The 21488-nt window shown below is 42.1% G+C and overlaps 1 protein-coding gene across 4 annotated transcripts in view; it reads right to left on the reverse strand.

The window, feature by feature from the left end:
* PLXNB2 (plexin B2) overlaps positions 1 to 21488 on the reverse strand; it is a 337649-nt gene that overhangs the window by 92476 nt on the left and 223685 nt on the right. For all 4 annotated transcript variants that reach the window (XM_083399241.1, XM_083399243.1, XM_083399242.1 and 1 more), the window contains 3 exons: positions 7011 to 8127; positions 4569 to 4751; positions 2900 to 3022 (listed from right to left, as the gene is read on the reverse strand). In XM_083399241.1, coding sequence (XP_083255367.1) covers positions 2900 to 3022; positions 4569 to 4751; positions 7011 to 8114 — 1410 coding nt within the window. In that variant the 5' untranslated portion in view covers positions 8115 to 8127. The remainder of the gene's footprint in view (positions 1 to 2899; positions 3023 to 4568; positions 4752 to 7010; positions 8128 to 21488) is intronic.

Here is a 21488-nt window from a genome sequence, read left to right on the forward strand (position 1 = left end):
CCCAGTGGTTGTTGTTGTTTAGTCGTTTAGTCGTGTCCGACTCTTCGTGACCCCATGGACCAGAGCACGCCAGGCACTCCTGTCTTCCACTGCCTCCCACAGTTTGGTCACACTCATGCTGGTAGCTTCAAGAACACTATCCAACCATCTCGTCCTCTGTCGTCCCCTTCTCCTTGTGCCCTCCATCTTTCCCAACATCAAGGTCTTTTCCAGGGAGTCTTCTCTTCTCATGAGGTGGCCAAAGTATTGGAGCCTCAGCTTCAGGATCTGTCCTTCCAGTGAGCACTCAGGGCTGATTTCCTTAAGAATGGATACGTTTGATCTTCTTGCAGTCCATGGGACTATCCCCAGTGGAGCAGGTAATTATTCATAAAATCAAAGAATTGTAGAGTTGGAAGGGACCCCAAGGGACATTTAGTCCAACCCCATGCAACACGGGAATCTCAACAAACTCATACACGATAGATGACCATCCAACTTCTGCTTAAAAGCCTCAAATGAAGGAGACTCTACCACCTTCTGAGGGAGTTTGTTCCACTGTCGAACAGCTCTTCCTGTCAGAAAGTTCTTCCTGATGTCTCCTTGGAATCTGTTTTCTTGTAACTTGAATCCATTGGTTTGGGTCCTAGCTTCTGGAGCAGGAGAAAGTAAGCTTGCACCATCCTCCACATGACAGCCCTTTAGATATTTGAAGATGGCTTTCATATCTCTTAAGTCTTCTCTTTTCACACTAAACATGCCCAGCTCCTTCAACCCTTCCTCATAAGGTTTGGCTTTCAGACCCTTTATCATCCTAACCACCCTCCTCTGCACACGTTTCAGCTTGTCAATATCCTTCTTTAAAGTGTGGTGTCCAGAACTGGACACAGGACTCCAGGAGTGCTCTGACCAAAGCAGAATAGAGGGGGACAATTACTTCCCTTGATCGGGACAGTATACTTCTGTCAATGCAGTCTAGAATAGCATTCCCTTTTTTTGCTGCTGCATCACACTGTTTACTCAAGTCAAGCCTGTGGCCCACAAAGACCCTTATATCTCTTTAACATGTACTACTGGTAAGCCAGGTGCCCCACATCTTATATTCATGCAACTGGTTTTTCCTGCCTAAGTGTAGAACCTTACACTGAAATTCATTCTGCTAGTTTGGGCCCAGTTCTCCAAACTGTTAAGGTCACATTGAATCCCAATTCTGCCTTCTGTCTTAACTCCGGGTTCCTGCATGCAGAAATGTTATTATCTTTGAACCCAAATCTGGGTTCATTGGTTCCCCCAAGTAGTTAAGGTTAAAGGGACACTGCAATTTCCCGTAATATACAATAAATTCCGGATAAAAGGGATTCCAAATATCACACCTCATGGATTACAATGGTCAGTGAAACATGTGAACAGGCCCAGATGTAGGCTGGCAAAACACTCATAGTCGTGTGAAAAAAATCACTCAATAATCCTAGCACTAAATTGTAAGTCATTAGAGAACTACAAATTAAATTTAAATCTACTCTTCTTGCTTTTTAAAAAAATCTTGAAGAGAATCCTTTCGCAGAGTTGATTATACTAATCATGCCTATTGCCCAAACAAGCACCTGTAGACAATTCTTAACGACGCTTTGAATTTGCTGAGCAGAAGATGGAGGAACAGACCGTGAGCCACAAAGCTAGCAGGAATAATGACTACTTTGTGCTGTTCTATTTTTGAAAGGGAATACTACTAAACCTCAGAGCTTCTGCATCTGCTTATGTGCCACATAAAGCAAAAGAGACTATGCAGGGGAGGAATTTCCCGACCTCTACACAATACTATTGTTGTCTGGTGTATTTGGGGCTGTCTTTAAAACACCCTGGAAACCTTAGTTGGGATGCAAGAGGCACTGGGTGGTTTGACCATATTACAACAATGCTTCTGTCAGCTGTACTGGCTCCCAGCCCATTTCAGGGACAAATTAAAATGGCTGTTTTTAACTTTTAAAGCTCTACATAGTTTGGGACAAGGCTACCTGAAAGACTACCTTCTGTCATTTGTTCCTATTTAAACCCCAGTCCCCAGTGCCTCTACTGAATTAACTGAGGCAGGCCACCACCAGTGTCTTTTCAGTGGTGGCATCTCAGTTATAGAACAGCCTTCCCAACGAGGTTTGCCTGGCACCCTCTTTGGTGTCAGGCCTTTGTTCACCCAGGCCTTTTAAATAAACTGAGGTAAATGTCATCTTCTGCTGTTTGTTTTTTGTTTTTTTAAAAAGCTCTCTTAATTTTGCAATACCTACTTGCTTTCCATTTCCCTATTTGTCCCTGAAAAAGCTGCATCAAATCCTCTTCATGTACACATTACTTGCTGGGTTTTTAAATATACATATATTATACACTGTAGAGTTCTTGGTGCCATAACTCTGGTCCCAGGAAGCACATGACAACCAGCTTTCAAATCACCATGTGGTCAAATAGTTTGCATGCTGGACTTGGGCTAAGGCCAAGCCGAACTACACATTACACCAGGAGATCTCTTGGGGCTTTTTGCTTTGGCCCAAGTGCATAATTAGCTGTTGCTTTACACCCAGAGTTCCTTCACATCTCTATCTAATGAGGACGAGCCATTTGCTTTCCATGAAAGAAGCTATGCTAAAGGTTGCTTTCTTTGTGAACTTGTAATGGGTCTGCACAGTTGCCTGCTGAATGAAAATAAAGAGATCACATTGTCTTGGGGCATGTGCAGAGTGGCAGCTCTGGGAACGCTGGTTAACTTCTGATTTTGTATGCCTCAAGGAACTATTCCTGCATATTTCTTGTGATTTCCGTTTAGCAACACAGCTGTAGGTCCAGCTCACCCTGCAGATATGCCCTGAGAAACATGTTCAAATTGAACATGATATTTAAAGTTTCATTGTTGTTTCCAAGCATTTTGTACCTCTTTTGCAGTCATCACATACAAGTTCTCTTGGAGAGCATCTAGGGTGAGATCTTTCTGGATAGGCTTGTTTTTTTCAACAAGGATTCCAGCATATTCCTTTTCAGGATTCGACAGAAACACCTGGAATACAGATTAACTACATTATCTTAGCTATTTCAGTAAATAAAAAAAATTTAAGTTGAAACACATTTAGACATTTTAAAACAAAACAACCCCAAGAAATAATTGTTGACCTGCAAGAAAGGAGAACTGCACTTCCAAAACATCAATGCCTTTTCAAAATCTTGCTCTATTCTGGCGAAATTACCAGTTTCTATCTGGGCAAAGCTCTTTGCCAATTTTCTTTCATGTGTTATGATTGAGATCATAGAATCATACAACTGTACAGCTGGAAGGGCCCAAAAGAGTAAAACAAGTTTCAAAATTACACTCAATTCATAATTTCTGATCCTTATTCTGTATTAGGGATATCTATTAAGGTTTTATACTCGAGAGACCTTGCTGTTAGCCTGGACATATTCTAACCCCTTTTACTTTTTCATTTGCTTAATGAAATTAACTTGCTTTGCCATTGGCATTGCCATTGGCGTTCTGCTCATGATTTCCTTTTCTTGCAAGTGCTCCAATATGCACCTTGACTTCCTTGCTCCTGGCAGGCTAGTAGAGTTTGCTGTTCTATCAAGCTCTGGTATGCACAAATCATTTGCCTACAAGTTGTAACTGGAAACATCACTCAAAGTGGGTTCCCAGTTTTAGTCCGTAGGCCAAATGTAGTTTGCACAAACCATAGCTTTCCCATTTCAAACACAGCAGTGAACTGGTCATACAAGAAGACAAGGAAGAGCAGTAATATAGCTCAGCGTCAATGGCTATAGTTATCTGTTGGGAATGGGACAAAAAAGATACATTAGTATGAGGGAGAACTCTATCAGGCTTTGATTAAATGAAGACCTTGGTTGCCCTAACTCTACTAAATAACAACGGCAACAAATGGAAGGTTTTCCAGGTTTCTGCAAGGCTAATGGGTTTATGTTTATTTGAATTTTAATGCACACACAGGTACAGCTTTGAGAAGGACATACAGTGGTACCTCAGTTTAAGAACAGCCCTGCTTACGAACAATTCGGTTTACGAACTCCGCAAAACCGGAAGTAGTGTTCTGGTTTGCGATGTTTACCTCGGTCTTACAAATGGAAACCGAACGGTGGAAGGGCACCCGTAGTGAAGGCCTCATTAGGGAAAGCGCACCTCGGTTTAAGAACAGATTTGGTTTAAGAAAGGACTTCAGGAACAGATTTAGTTCGTAAACTGAGGTACCACTGTATTTGAATATTTTTTTATTGATTTTGGGCTGAAATATGTTCACATATTTTGATTTCATGGTGTTCAGGAATGGTTATTTTTTATTATTACTTTTAATTCTGGGGTTCAATACGTCACTAATGCCACAATACATATAAACAAATTGTTTGAATATGCTTATTGAATTTACTTCATGAAATGCTTTATTGAAAGTTTGTTTCAGTTAAAAGTCAAGCAACATACTGGATAAACCTTATATCTATGGCAGATTCATTCTGGCCATAGCTTTCTTATATTGCAAAAATAGGCCACGCTTCTTTTTTAAACAACAACAACAAGAAAGCATTTAAGACATTGAGGTTACCTTCAGGATTCTGCCGTCCGATGTCCCAACAAATGCTACTGTATGCGTGTTCTCTACGGCAAAGGTCACTGCAGTCAAGTCTATACCCTTCTTCTTCAATAAAGGTTCTGTAGTAATTCCCTCTCTGCTTCCCAGAGGGTATGGTAAATGTTCAGAACCACATGGAAAGGCTTGGCTTGAATTCTAAGAAATGAAGCAAGAAACAGAAACACAACAGTCAGACGGGTGATAAACTCTGAACTTTGAAACCAGGGCTGAAATCCAACCCACCCCCCTCTTTTATGCCACACTATGTGTAGAGGGGGGTTCGACACCCCTCTGCTCAACTTGCATCACTGCTGGTGCAGATCTCCCCCATCCTTGCTAGTTGAAGGTCCCACAGGTGGGGGATGAGACCTCAGGTGGCTAATGAGCCATCCCTGACCTAAGGTGGTTGCAGAAATATCTCAGGTATCCCCTGGACAAAGGTTCTGTGGGCTGGATATATGGTATGGGTGGCACCCAAATTCAGCCCAAACTGATGCATGTTGTGATGTGGAAACTCCTCTCTGTGTATCTTAAGCAGGGCATCCATATGAAGTTGTTTGGATGTGAGGGTCCTTAGTTAGTCGAAAGCCCTCCCTTGAAGAGGCTGTATCAAGGGATCATGGCCCATGTTTAGTCTGGGAGGCACTGCGGTTGGTCTTAGGGATAGGAAGGCACAGAAAACCGCCCCATTGGAAATCCTTCTTTATTCCCCCCCCCCCCCACAGTTTTTCAAATTGAAAAATGTGATATTTGGAGGATACTTTAAAAAGTCTCCTGTGTAATATTTCCCCCTTTTAGAATAAGGGAAATCATTTTATAGCTTTTAATTTTTTTAAAAGAAATACAAGATAGAAAATATTAAAATCTGGCCACACTCAAATCTAAGGTGAATTTCTGGATGTAAAGGACACTAATGTACATGATAGGAAGCATTTTATTTAATTTTTTTAAAGAGTCATCCATAATTTCGCTGAGTTTCAGATACAAGCCATAAAAGCTAGTACAGTGGTACCTTGGTTTACGAACTTAATCCGTTCTGGAAGTTCGTTCTTAAACCAAAACCATTCCTAAACCAAGGCGTGCTTTCCCTAATGAGGCCTCCTACCACCAGTGCCCTTCCACCGTTCGGATTCTGTTCTTAGACTGAGGTAAAGTTCTCAAACCAAGACACTATTTCCGGTTTTGAGGAGTTGGTAAACCATATCGTTCTTAAAACGGACTGTTCTTAAACTGAGGTACCACTGTAATGATGTGGAGAATGCAGCAAGATTTTTGAGTGATGCTATGAATTACGTCACCATAGGTCCTGAGGGCCATCTTCATACCTCATGATGCCTGGACAGTTTTATCCTAAAGTATCTCCTACTATGTTTTGATAACTGCGCTGTGTTCTGATCCATGTATACGATGCACTTTTTAATGCCAATAAAGGAGATTGATTGATTGATTGATAAAAAAAGTTATAGATATAAGCTTGCCATAATTACACTGACACTTAATGTTGTTTTCCCCACATTATTGTCTCTAAGAATGAGAAAAACTAATATCTCAATTTTAGCTTTTTCAAAAGGATTAGAAGACCAACTGATAACAAATGCCACCTTAAAGACAGAAAGAAGAAGAAGAAGAAGAAGAGTTTGGATTTGATATCCCGCCTTTCACTCCCTTTAAGGAGTCTCAAAGCGGCTAACATTCTCCTTTCCCTTCCTCCCCCACAACAAACACTCTGTGAGGTGAGTGGGGCTGAGAGACTTCAAAGAAGTGTGACTGGCCCAAGGTCACCCAGCAGCTGCATGTGGAGGAGCAGAGACGCGAACCCGGTTCCCCAGATTACGAGACTACCGCTCTTAACCACTACGCCACACAAACCAACTCTGTGCCCCCAAACTGCATCAATGAAGGCCTGTTAGGTGGGGTCCATAGTGCAAAATTCTGGTGCTGGTTTCTGCTATGAATGATGGTGATGATGGGGAAGGGGAAAAAGGGCACCGCCCAGTTCAAATGAAGCAATTTAAAACTGGACTTATCTCAATGTAGGACATACAAAGCAAATGCTAAATCTGTCTCACTGAGACAATGGCACCTTTTAAAACACCCGAATGGTCAAATTTACACTTTGCTTCCAAAAGTGAACACTAGGTGCATAACTATTTTTGTCAGTTGAATATTAACCCGACTAAGTACAATTTAGTATAAAACAGTGCTATAACATTGACAGGGAAGAAGAAAAAAGATTCCACATGTTATGCAAAAAAAATATCTGGAGCCAAAAAGACCCGTGCAGAAACATTTTAGATTCCAGCTCCCAGGCCTCACACTTTTGCTTCACAGATTTAAAATGTGTTTCTAAAACACAGGGTTTTGAACCTTTCTGTCTCTCCCTTTTCAAATAAAGAAATAAAGCTTTCATATTACCGGGTGAGACTGAGAAGTGCACGGAGCGGTTTCTGTTCGGAAAGGTTTGTAAAACACGTTCCGTTTGTCCTTCATATAGCATTGCTCCCGTTTTTCCTCCATTTTTTGGTTGATCTTCTCCAAGGAAAACACACACATGGCAGATTCCACAGAGTTATTGTCTTTGTTGATCCTCTTGAAAAGTGCAATTAGCATTTTGTCCTCCGACGAGGCACCATCCTCTTGCTCCAATGGTGCTGGATCCTGCCCAGGCACAGAGGCATAGACAGCATTACATTGGTTGTAAGGACCACTGGCATCTTTACATTCCAAGTCCATTTCAAAGTAGGAATGGTACTGTTCATCTTCCTTGCAGAGCCGCCCAATTACTGTCCGGTTTTTAAGGGGCTGCTTTTCATACTGATTGAAAATAAAATACACATATTTGCTGTCTTCAAAGATGTACAGAAACTGCTGCGTGCTTGAGGAAGGGTAAGTTGATTTGATCACAGCAGGCTCTGCATACAGTTCAAAAATGTCTTTCCCATCCCCGTCGAAAAGTTGCCGAGTGCTGATTATGATCCCATTGTCACTTGGTCCATTTCCCTTTCCCACAAACATCATTCGGCCTTTTTTCAAAGAGGTGATCAGCCCCACTGTGGCTACCTCCTCGTCGTTGCTTGCAACAAACGATTTCTCCCCGCTGCCGTTCTCATAGTAAACTATCTTTGAAATGTTCTCGAGCTCTCTTATGCAACAGATGCCCTTAAACAGGCTCCCGCAAACCACAATTTGTCCCTCTTGTGTGTCCAGCAAAAATATCTTATTGTAATTGTCAGTGTCTTTTGCTTCAGTACACTGGTTTGCATCAATGGGAGGTGTGCACATTTTGTTATCAAGTTGTGGCCCAGTTGATACCTCACCCACGGACGGATAAGGTTTCAAGTCTCCCGTAAGCTGATGAAGGGCATTAACTGCTCCTAAATAGACTGTTCCCGTTTTGTGGTTCACCGTCAGGTGGTTCAGTTCTGTGTTGGTCAGAAACGAATCCCATTTCTTAGGCCTCAATGCACAGGTCAAACAAGAGAAGCTCAGAATGCTCAGGGTCCAAATCCAAACAGCCATTTCTGTGCGATACCTGAGAAAGAAACATATGAAATATATTACTTCTAGCTAAAAATAAGATTTGTTCCCGTATAACCTTGCTAAGGAATTAAGATATTTGGCAAAAAAATCACAATTAACAGAGAAGGTTCAGTTGGCTGAGGAACTAAACAGAGCTGCCCTCTATTGCTGCTACTTTTTGTGGTAGCAGTAGAGGTTCTAGCAATAAATTTGAGATTGCAAAGTGGTATTGAGGGTATCATGGTTGAAGGAACGAAGCACAAATCGAATCTTTTTGCAGATGATGTGCTTTGAATACTTCAGAATGCGAGCATTAAGAGTTTAAATCCCTTCTCAAAAATAACAGGCTTAAAAATAAATTATAATAAATAAGTTATACTGCCCATCAGTGTCCCTCATCAGGAGCATGCTTGGTTATATAATAATTAAGGCTTCAACTTAACATATGGTGGGTTTAAATTCTTGCGTCTAATTGCTACTGCCAAAATTAATCAGCAGTGGCGAAGAAAGTGTGGCTGGTTATTGTGTGGAAATGGTACTGGTAGGAATTGGGGTGGGGGTTGGCATAGCACTGACATTTTCAACAGCAGCTATGTTTCTTATAATCTGCAGTTCTGCAATTTATTTATTTTGCTTGTCCCCCTCCCCACAAAGTGTATAACCTCCTCCCCCACCTTCCGCTTCTACACCAGGAGTTGTTCGAAGTGGCTTACAAATAGCAACAAAAAAACCCCCAATGATTAAAGCACAAATTATTGAACTAAAACCGCAGTCCACATCTCTTGCCCCTGCAAATCACAATTCACAGTCAATTTTTCTGCACTCCCTGGTGGGCAGGAAACATTACAACAAAACAACAACACCACAAACTGGCTTATAAGTATAAAACCAAATTTACTAGAATAATAGCTAAAATAGAGATAGACTTGTAACCATTCAAACAACAAACATACTAAGGTGCCATGTGCAAGACAAAGCCTGGAGATACTGTAAACATGGAGTGGATAAATGTACAACTCTGTCTTAACAAGTTACATGTGCAGTAAACATTATACAGACTGGATAAATGAACCGTTCAACAAGTAGCGTAAGTCCAGTCACAAAACGGCAACCCTGTGCTGCCACAACGGCAAGGGTAGCACACTGGAGAATATGGAAAAGTTTTTCAAAGATTGAAAAGATTCAATGGGTCTTGAGTTGGAAACACAAAGCCGTATGCATGGATCAAATCAATCACGGGAAGGCAAATCAAAGCCACCACCCTGGTGAGAATAACGCAAGTGGGCAAAAGGAGACCTGTTCTATGGCTATATTACAGGTTTCGCTACACACTTCATCAGTCCAAAAAGCCAGCAATACAAAATGGTTTGCTCAGGATAAAGAAAGTATTCACAGGCACAGCAGAAAACATTGACATTGCAATGGCCTGGTTCACACTAAACCAAACTTTGGCTTTGCACAAGGGTACATATGGGCTCTTGGGAGAGGAACTTGTAGCTGCCTTGCTCTTCCCTGCCACACGAAGCTAAGCCAAGGTTTGGCTTAGTGTACACTCTGAATTGGGGTTTGCGGTTAAACTCTCTCCTCATTAACCCTAAACGGTAACCAAGAACAAAGGTTACAGCTTGTGGTTAGTGAGGCCATCTCTTAACCTCGGTTTATTGCTCAGTGCAGCACAGTGCAGTAGCAAAAAGGACTGGGGAGAAGCAAAGCACACGCCAAGCTCCCCTCCAGGAGCCCAGGAATCAACATTAGTGCTTAATGTGTTGCCCTAATAAGGCCAACATGTATGCCATGCTTTGACTTTAACTCAGAGACCAACAAATGACCTATGTTTCTAAAAACCAGTTGTGTTGCTCAAAAGACAGCTAGCGTTGCTTATGAGAATACGTGGCCCTCTCGTTTACTACCACCTTAGCGGTGTGTATACAAAATTCACCATCAGATCACATAGCATGTCCATGGCTACAGCCTGCAGCAAAAAAATCATGCATCCACTGCTGCGTAGGGCCGCAATGGCGCAAAAATGTGGTTACAAAGCACGGATCCACATGGATCCTCAGGATTTTTGCATTGGGCTACCCCAAACTCACCATCAAATCACATAGCATGTCCATGGCTACAGCCTGCACCCAAAAAATCACGCATCCACTGTTTCCTGGGGCTGCAATGGGGTAAAAACATGGTTACAAAGCACGGATCCACATGGATCCTCAGGATTTTTGCATTGGGCTACCCCAAACTCACCATCAGATCACATAGCATGTCCATGGCTACAGCCTGCACCCAAAAAATCATGCATCCACTGTTGCGTGGGACCGCAATGGTGTAAAAACGTGATTACAAAGCACGGATCCACATGGATCCTCAGGATTTTTGCATTGGGCTACCCCAAACTCACCGTCAAATCACATGTCTGTGGCCACAGCATGAACCACAAAAATCATACATCCACTGTTTTGTTCAGAATATTTTTTTTCTTGTTTTCCTCCTCTAAAAACTAGGTGCATCTTATGGAGTGAAAAATACGGTAGTTTTAAGGCAAGCCAGCTTTCTCAGCTTAACTTCCAGCTGTAATCTACGGATAATCACACTGGCCTATCTTAAACGTATGTTTCAAAAACTAACAAGAGATGGTACACAGAACGATCTGATCATTCATGAAAAAGTACTACCCAGTAATGCTATTTTCTCAGTGCTGATTCGATTCAAGTCCAGACATGGGAGAGTGCTGGAGCCCACACTTGGTCGGCACATCTAACATGGTGATCAGTGGCAGCCAAGCCAACTCAAGCTATGTTGCTTTCCTCAAACTTGCCATACTTGGTTGCACCGAACCAATGCAAGAACCCAATGCAGGCAGCCAACGCAGGATGTTCACTGAGCTACTGGTTGGGTGCCCTACATGGATTATGTATGACAGCACTAGTGTTTCTGTTCGTTTATTAACGCAAGCATTTCTCAATCATGTTCTCAGCTTCCAAAAGGCACTGAAGTAGTATGTAATGCAAGACTTGTGGATGCCAAAAATCTTGGTTAACGTTAGCTTCATACACAAACATACACTCATGCATGATCAAACCTGGTCTTCTTGCAGACTGCCAGGGTGGATAAAAATCAATTAGTTTAAAAAAATGGACTAAAAAAAATTTAAATCAGATTTTTTTTATTTAAATCGGATTTTTTGCTTTTGGAGGAAAAATCTTTCTAAGGATAGTTTTCTATTTAAATTACATTATATTTCAAAAGCTATTCATCAGGAAATAAGGATTTGTTTTAAGTTTTTCATGTGTGCTAAAACACACTCTAAGTTTGTTTTTTATTATTGTCTAACCATATCAGTTAACAAACATGGATACATATGCTATAATGTTATTGATTTAGTTAAACAAATGATTTAAATTGTTATTAAGGAAATGATTATTTTTCTCCTTCCAATAAAGTACAGCAGAAAAGTTGTCCAAATATAAAGAGTTAACTTATTAAGCCTCACAATAATTTCATAATTATCTGTCCATGTATTTCTAATAGTATAATCAAATCAGTAATTTTTGATATAACTGTAAAAACTACTCTGAAAATTTATTATTCCAAAAATGAAAGCTTCATCTGGTTGTAAATATTAAGACTATACCAGCAAGAATGAGTCTTTCTGTAAAAAAGAAGATTTAAATCAAGTCTTACTGACTAGTGATTTAAATCGTGATTTAAATTGATCTGATTTATATCAAATCCACCCTGCAGACCGTATACTCCAAATCCCAGTTTTCTTCTTCTTTTGAGCAGCCTGCTTCTGCTGCACTGATGCCTTTCTGCATCAACAATTGCTTGAGACCCAGCTGGTTTTTTACTAAGCTCTAATATACAATCAATAAAGCCCGATTAATGAACTCGCAAGCAACATCATACAGTGGGAGTACATGCACCTTCAGGAGCAACCAACACTCCACCAGCTATTCCAGAACACTAATTCAATATGCATGCAAGTCTGGCAGGTGGTATGCTAGCAGCTGTGCCTGTGCCCATATTTAAAGCAGAAGAAACAAAGCAGGGAGAGTTGGAGGTGTGGGGAAGTCCAGGCTGGGTGGAAATTAGAGTAAGTTAGAGAAACCTGCAGTTGGATTTCATGAACTTGACTGCATGTGGGGATTCCTGAGCACACATTCTGTGATGAGCCACAGAAATGCCTTCCGCAAAAGATCCCCCATACAAAAATATGACAGAAATGATCATCTGCATTTTTAGGCAAAATCTGCAATCGGGCGAGCTGGAAGAAATCTAGCGTCCTTTTCACAGATATTCCCCCTCTCCCAAATGCATATTCAGTTCTAATGTAATGATTTGCATGTGTAACTGCTTGGCAGACACCGTTCTGAATGATCTTCGGTAAAATGTTACGCTGGGACCAGCTCCGTGATGACTGAATTTCAAGAAAAGTTATACAGTGGTACCTCAGGTTAAGTACTTAATTTGTTCTGGAGGTCCGTTCTTAACCTGAAACACCACTTTAGCTAATGGGGCCTCCCGCTGCCACCGCACCGCCGGAGCACAATTTCTGTTCTCATCCTGAAGCAAAGTGCTTAACCCGAGGTACTATTTCTGGGTTAGCGGAGTCTGTAACCTGAAGCGTATGTAACCTGAGGTACCACTGTATTAGCTTTGAGGATTTCCCTGGTGTTTCAAGTGTTTCCACCCATCCACCTTTATCTTCCATAATACTATTGATGCTTTCTCTCCTCCATCACTTTAAATGCTTTTACTCCATCCAGAGGAGGAGGAGGAGTTTATCTGGCAACCTAGAATATACAGGGAAGGGCTCTTCCTCTCTCTGTGTTAGTAACCTCAGTGGCTCCCAAACCACAGATGTCCCTGCCCCCTTGCAAATAATGACAGGCCTGCAAAGCTATTATTCAGAGGAAGGGAAATCGGGGGAAAGACTATGTGATCCAGCAGTCTCAATTCCAATCATTAATCACCCAAGCATTCACAGCTGACATGCTGAGGAGAGGATTTGGAAAGCTCAAAGGAAGCTCGAGCCAGAACCAAAAGCTCTAGACTGGCAAAGACAAATGTCAGGCCTCAGAGACAGCAATTTAAGACAAGGAAACCTAACCTAGAAAAAGCAGGGACTAACACAAGGGTTGGTGTAAACAGCACAGGGCACCAAAGGAAAAAAAACATGTTGTGGGGGGAAGAGAATCTGGCCGTCTGCGCCAAAACAGAAGCCTTAAGTTGGCAGAAAAGTGAACTGCTTGCTGGAGCTGCCTGACTCATCAGTTCCACTGGCTAATGAGACCAAAAAAAGTCAATATCCAATCTGCAAGAAAGTTTCAGGCAGGAGAGGAAAGAGTCATATGCCTGTGCCCATATTGACATTTCTAACCACCCACTAATTCTGCTCCTTCCTGGCAGCGATCACTGCATTTTTATGACTAGATACATAAACGGGGGTAAATGATAGTGCACATAACTTCCCTTGGGGTCTTAAACCCGGCAGCTGGAGGATAAAAAACTATGAAGGCTTTAAGTTAAGGACAGCACCTAGTAAAGCATGCAGAGATGACACACAACTGCAGCACACTTTATTATACTTTAACTTCGACAAAGGTCTGCCCAGGATACAGGAGACTTCTGAGCAACTTTGACAGCGGTCTTATCTCATCAAGCATTTGTTTACCGTAAACATTTGTCAGTCGCATTTCTTAAGGTACAGGGAACATAAAAGCAAAAATACCACAAAATAAAAAAGAAAGGAAGAAAGCCAGCACTGGAAAGCAAGTGAGACTTAGAAGCTATGCCAGAAGCTAAGCAACAGAGGTGCAGTGAACATCCCCTTCAAAAAGGCCATAGAAACAGGGTATTATGCACTGCAAGAATAAGATCGCTCTGGAACAAACAGAGAGTTTGTCTTTCTAACTGCAGTAGTGGGGTCATAAAGGTCTTCTCTGGCAATGTGGAGGTTGGGTGGTTGCATGGTTTTCAGAGGCATGCTGGGCAATGAAACAGGCCAGACGATGGAGGCGCAATTATGACCACAGGTGAGAGCTGACAATTATGCCTGACCATGCGGAAGAAATCTTATTGCCAAAGTGAGGTCATGCACCACCAAGCTGCACTGGGTGCCTAATCGCTACCAGGCCCCATTTAAGATGCCAATTTTGGTGGGACCCAAGTATCTGAAAACGCATCTTTTCTATTTCCTACGTTTTGCTCGTAGCTCAATCAACAGTTGCCATTCACTATGTGACAATGAAGAGCAGGGCCTTCTCTGCTATGGCACCCTGGATAAGGAGCTCCCTTCTACTGGATATGCTATTGCCCCCATTGTTAACAGTTTGATATCAAGCTAAGATGTGTCCTTCAGGTCTACAGAGATGACCAATTGAAAGATGTTTTTTCTGCTGCTGGATTAATGTTTTGCTACATCTATTGGTTTAATTTGGCTATGTTCTATTTGCCGTGTAGCGTTTTAACGAAATGCTGTGTGCCCTGAGAGCCTCTGGCTTGAAAGACGGGTGGTGATAATAGCAAAAAGCATGCACTGCAGCCCTCCATATGCTGCCCATCTATATTCCCACCATCCCTGACCACGGGGCATACTGACTGGGGCTGATGGGTGCAACATTAACTGGAAGGCCATGGATTCCGCACCTTTGTTCTAAATTGTTGTTTAAAAAAATTGTGCAGAAAAAGTATAAGTAAGTGTAGGATTATTAAGGCTTCGGTGACTTCCTTCCTCACCGTTTGCACTCTTAGCTGCAACACCACACAGACTCACAGTATCAACAATTTAATCAATTTCTTAAGTAGAAAACCTGTGGAAAATTCCAAGTCTAGAAAGTATGTATATGCGGCAGGCGAAGGAGGGTCTAGACCAGGGGTCAGCAACCTTTTTCAGCCATGGGCTGGTCCACTGTCCCTCAGACCATGTGGTCCGGGGGGGGGGGGGAATGAACAAACTACTATGCCCCACAAATAACCCAGAGATGCATTTTAAATAAAAGGACACATTCTACTCAAGTAAAAACATGCTGATTCCTGGACCATCTATGGGCCGGATTGAGAAGGCGATTGGGCCGCATCTGGCACCCGGGCCTTAGTTTGCCTACCCCTGGCCTAGACCCTCCTTGTGGTCCAGTATATGATTAACAAGTGAAATGGATGTATGCACAATGCCCTCCAATTTCTATTATTCTTCCCACTTCACAAACGGCGTCATGCAAGAGATTCAGTGTTGTCCAGGGCTAGCCAGTGAGCTCTGCAGCTGCGTAAGAATGTGAATCTGCATTTCCCACAGCCAAACTCAGCTACTGCATCTCAGGGTTTATCTACTTTTACCTTTGGCTCCTCTCTATTCAGGTACAGTTCCATACTTAATAGCTCAGTGTCCAAGAATTTCTTTGTTGCCCCAGAGCCCTGTCCCTATGCAAAATTCCACTCTTTGGTGCTTAACTGGAGCAAACATTAGTTTGGGTTTTCTGTGGATTGACGTTTGCTCCGATTAAGCTTTAAAGAGCGGGTTTTCCTAGGGAAAGCTCTGGAGGAAAATAATAATAATAATAATAATAATAATAATAATAATAATAACAATGCCCTTGTGTCTGAAAAGAGCAGAGGAAAAGTATGGATAAGCCCCCACTGATTCTTAAACCATTCCTTCGTCTGGGATTATGTGAGAAAGGGCTGTGCAAATGACAACACATCCTTCCATTTTCAAGAGATGGCCCAGTTAAGAAGCCTTCGCAAAGGTCCTCCTTTGGAGATGGGCATGCATACCATAACTGTCACACTGTGGTTTTCATGCATCTTTAGAAGTCATGAGATGGCACCCCATATGTTTAAGATGAAATGTGGGAAGTAGACCTGTGAGATTTGTCCAAGGGCACAGAGGCAACCTTTTCTGGAATCTGACACTGAAACCAATCTTTGTTATGCTTTGGCCCTGATGCCCTAAACCAATCTTTCCCTTCCACCCATATTTAAATCCCCAGTTCCACAGCAGTGGAAGTTCAGGGTCGCTCTCAGAAATCTCACAGAACTGTGAACTATAAAGAGCCTTTGACACAGCACCGGATTAGCTATGCAGTCCTTTTCAGCACCAAACTCAAGCTGTGAACAATTCTTTCTTCCTCCCTCCAAAACTATCAAGGCCCATCACTTGCCCAGGACATCTGCTGGGATTAATTGAATTGCAAAGCGCTCTTTCCTGAAAAACCTGTTCCTTTCCTGCCTCCTTTCACACCCTGCAAGGGTAGACTTACTGTTTTAAAATTCTGTTTAAGTTCATTCCTTTTTTCAGGAGGAAACCCTTCAGAGTTATTTCCAAGGGTCCCCAGTAAGGGAATGGCAGCATCAAGTTACAGAATAAAAATATGCATGAATATGTTATGTACACCCTAAAAAGACCAAGGTTTCAAAGTACAGCAGCATTTTGGTGGTGCTTCCTCCTCAACAAAAGTCAGAAATGCCCTGCTTTTAAGGATGGCCTCGTAATTTTTGCATGCAAACCATTGCAGATGGCATAGCAGTTTTATCCCAAACCCTTAGCCTTCACCTTTAGGAATGAAGGATGCAAGTGAAACAAAAGAAACAGTGAAAGAATTTAAAATAGTTATTAAGATGAGGCAATTGTTTTCAATACAGTGCAGCAATAATATTTCTTTCCCCCTCTGACCAGGCCAGTTTTAAGACTCAATAACATAATTACATGTTTTTACTAAGTCCTATAGCTAAACAGAATTCACAGAAGTGAACATGAAGGAAACGGGGAATGCAGAAAATGTCTCCAGAGAGCCAAGATCAGCTGGATATCCGAGCTTCAAAAAGTGCCATAACAAGCATTTTTCAGCTGCTGGGATCAAAATAATTTATAGCATTTTCTTCCTCAGGTGGGTTGCACTGATTCAAAAGGAAATCAGTGTGCTTTAAGGATTGTGCCAGCAAGTAAGGGCAAGGCAGGATGAGGGCATTCCCCAGGATTTTCTTTTTTACTCTTTAGTTGGAGGAAACTACTATTCTAGGTCTACCTCTCCGTAGTCCAGGCAGTGACATTCCACTCACATCTGAAACGCTCAGTTCTTTCCCTGTCTCCCTTCAGTGTTCAATTAACCTTGCTGCCGCAAACAACTTCATATCCCAGTCCCACCCCACTCCACCCACCTAAAAAGCAAAATAAAAACAAATAATGAAGCAGAAACATTGGACTACACTCCAGCATTAGTATACCATTGGAGGGGGTTGGACTAGATTAGTGTTTCCCAAACTTGGGTCTCCAGTTGTTTTCGGACTACAACTTCCATCATCCCTAGCTAGCAAGACCAGTGGATGGTGGGAATTGTAGTCTGAAAACAGCAGGAGAGCAGGCCCAAGTTTGGCAAACACTTGGCTAGATGACCCTGGGAGCCAGTGTGGTGTAGTGGTTAAGAGTGGTGGACTCGTAATCTGGGGAACCGGGTTCGCTTCCCCGCTCCTCCACATGCAGCTGCTGGGTGGCCTTGGGCTAGTCAAACTTCTCTGAAGTCTCTCAGCCTCACTCACCTCAAAGAGTGTTTGTTGTGGGGAAGGAAGGGAAAGGAGATTGTTAGCCGCTTTGAGACTCCTTAGGGTAGTGATAAACTGGGATATCAAATCCAAACGACTTCTTCCAACTCCACAATTCTATGATTCTGCTAACTCCCCCTTTCCACCCTACCAAAAAGATCAGTAGATCTGGGCTACTTTAAAGGGCTGGTGCAACACCCATGTTCTCACAGTCCTGCTTCCTGTAATATGGGTATAATAATGATGGATTTGTGCCAGCAATGGATGAATAATTTTTTAAAAATGTTTACAATCTCTTTTTTAAAAAAAATGAAAAAGGACCTGTCAGTCATAATAAAAATGAACTCCCACTTCGTTTTGGGATACCTTTTATCTAATCAGAACCAAAGCAAGATGGCATTTGCAACCTTTCCAGGTAAGTTGAGTTTGAAGTTTGTTCTGAAAAGTAATAATGAGGGAGGCCGACCGCACCAGGGGGAGCATTCCACAGATGGGCAACTGCCACTGAAAAGGCCCTCTTACAAGTCAGTGGCAACTGGGCAACCCTGGGGGCCAGCACCAACAAGGCCCTGCCTGCCAATTGTAGACACATGGAGCCTTGGCGAGGGAAGCTATCATGTAACTGATTCTGCCAAGTAATTCTGGTCTCAGCTGTTATCCCAGTATACCATTTAGGTTGTTTCTAATGTAAGGTTAATGCAATGTTACCAACATCCTGGGCAAACGTGATATTGTCTCAGACCTGTGGCTGAGCCTCATTACTCTAGAAATCCCAAGGGATGGATTACTTGCACTTAAAAGTAAGTGTGAATTCTAGAGCATTCTACATGAACCCATTTTGGTATGGCTCATTTCACAGTCTGTTCTCATAGTTTGTCCTGTTACCAGAGCCCTGACAGGAATCAGCATTAGCTCCCCCCCCCCTTTTTTTCTTTTTTAGGTAATAAATTATTCAGATCCATTATGCACTATTTATTATAGAAATCAATCTGGATAAAAATCTGAAGAAAATGGCCAGGCTACTTCCTTTATTGTATCAAGTATCAACATGAGTAATCAAATCTAGTCAGCCTGAATTTATTTCAAAGGGGGGGGGGTGGGTATCAGAAAAGGAATACTAGATAATCTGAAGACCATTATCTCTGTGTATAATTCTGACAGTCAGCAGAGGAAAAACATATGCATACACAAAAGTAGGACCTCCTCCCCAAAGTATTATTTAAAAAAATAGGCGCCCTTATCCAGAGAAGAAATTCTGACATCAGTTTCTAGGCTAGGAGCTGCAGGAGGAAAGAAAATATGCATCCAAATTATTGCCCACATGTGAATTTTGTTTATTTGTATTGTAATTTGATGCGCATACCCATCCCATCTCAATATCACATGTTATACATAAACAGAACCAGATGAGGGCAAGAGAATTTCTAAGTTTGGAACTTCATGTCAACTTATGGAAATAATGTGTCACATCCATTAATACTACTTTATTACCAACCACATCTTCCCAGGAGACTTGACATTCCATTTTGATAGCGGAAAAGAGCTCTGCGTTTTATGATGTTCCAGAAGAGCCATTATTGCACTGCTTCATAAGGCTAAGTGCATTGCCAAAAATATGCTTTGCAAGTCACTGCATTATCAAAAATATGGTTTCTGAACTAATATTTTGTTTAGAATAGTTGTTCCACAAGTGTATAAACTGAACTGTCAGTGGCGGTAAGTGAAAATTAGTAATGCTTTGTTAATGTACCTGAGCTCTTACATGGTTAATTAAGTTTGATTAATATGGCTGTGAGTCAGATCCTAGGGACTACCAATACTCTATTCCAGCCCTTGGAAAAGGGCAGAAACTCTATGCTTTTCAACAGAAGCAGAATATTCATGTTAGTTCTCTGCATGCACAGGCTCTATTTTCGACACTAAAATCAACAGAGCTGTCTATCTGTACAGGATTCCCATATCAAAGCACACAAAAGGATTTGGCAATGGTGTCCCATCTAAGAAACACTATTTCTTAATATTTCCATATAATATGTTTGCAATGTACACCCACCATGATAGATGCCTTACGCATAAATGTTTTGAATCAATGGAAAACTGGTTTTAGTTATATCTTCTCTATCTGCTACTCACCGGCTAGTAAGTTGGTACTGGAAGTCACCTCTCAACATTTAGCAGCCAACTGCGGGCTCCTAGAAGACAGGAGCTCTGCCCACATCAAAGGGTAACATCTTAAAGACCACCTAGAATGGTGATGTGGGTTAAGTTTTCTACTTCCTCCAAGACACACACACATATATATAGACCCCTTTTAAAAGTCTACAGAGGGGAAAACAGGAAAATGATGACATGAGCTTCAAGTTATTTTAATGCTATGTAGAAAAACAGCCGCTTTTTTAAAACCCTGAAATAAATCTCCCACAGCTCGAGCAACTGCTGCAAAATTCTTGTGGTAGGATGTAAATTGGGGGGAAGAGAGTTAAAGACACATTGTGGATGGCATATTTACTACACTTATGCTCTGGACTTGAGCTGATGTTACCGCCGCAAGTAACACATACTCTTAACATACCAGCTATTAGCCATAGGCGTTTTGGTGCTAGCAGCTAAGTTTTGCCTCTTCAAAAAGACACAAGAACCAAGCAGCTATGAATCTCATTTAGGAGATGTCTGAATAATAGTTAAGTGCATGCCCTGACATGTTTTGGGTGCACAGAGCAGAGACCGTCATGCAGACACAGGTCAGTGGACTAGTTCATATGGGGGTAGTCTGCTTCTGAGAAAGATTCCGCCTACGTAACAAATGAAATTGATAAAAGGTGCTCCCAGCTACCACTAACATCCAGTTAACCCTGATCACATATGGAAGCTGTTCTACCCGGATACTGAGGTCCAGCACCGAGGGCCTGCTGGCGGTTCCCTCACTGCGAGAAGCCAAGTTACAGTGAACCACGCAGAGGGCCTTCTTGGTAGTGGCACCCACCCTGTGGAATGCCCTTCCACCAGATGTCAAAGAGAACAACAACTACCAGACTTTTAGAAGACATCTGAAGGCAGCCCTGTTTAGGGAAGCTTTTAAATAAATAAATAAAATAATAATAGAAGAGTCGGACAAGACTAAACGACTAAACAACAACAACATCCATCCATCTATGCTGGAAATGACCACTCCTGCCAGATAACTGGCATTGCCCCTTCATTCTCATCTGGATTCATTTCAGCTTGTTCAAACTTTCTGTATGCAGAGCAAATGCTCTACCACTGAGCTATGGTAAAACCGTGCCAACTTGGAGGAAGCTGAGCTAGCATCACAGATGACGACCTCTAGGACAAGAAAAAGTATCCAACTAATCAAGAGCCAGACCCAAAACCCATAATTTCCTGAGCTGGTTTAGTCGAAAATGTGACTCATCGTATCCAAAGAAGCTGCTCAAGAGGTTCAAAACTATAAAGAGGGGAGAATTTGTCAACTTCTGTACACAGTGCCACTGAAGCCATCTTGGCCTGGCTTAGGAACAGTGTGTCGTCCAGATGTGTGTTCTACTATACATTCAATTATCTTCCCTAGCAAGGGAAGCTCTGAGATGCATGCAGGGCTGGTGAAATTATCCCAGTCTAAATGTGGCTTGAGGAAGCCTGCTTATTTAAAATCTAGTGTTCCCTGCCACTCTAGATTTGGTTCAGCTACAATCCATCAACTCCAGCCAGATAGGTCAGGAAACGGGTGGCGCTGTGGTCTAAACCACTGAGCCTCTTGGGCTTGCTGATCGGAAGGTCAGGAGTTCGAATCCCCAGGATGAGGTGAGCTCCTGTTGCTCTGTCCCAGCTCCTGCC

The sequence above is a fragment of the Podarcis tiliguerta genome, assembly GCF_965153285.1.
Source record: "Podarcis tiliguerta genome assembly, chromosome: 10".
NCBI classification, from domain to species: domain Eukaryota; kingdom Metazoa; phylum Chordata; class Lepidosauria; order Squamata; family Lacertidae; genus Podarcis; species Podarcis tiliguerta.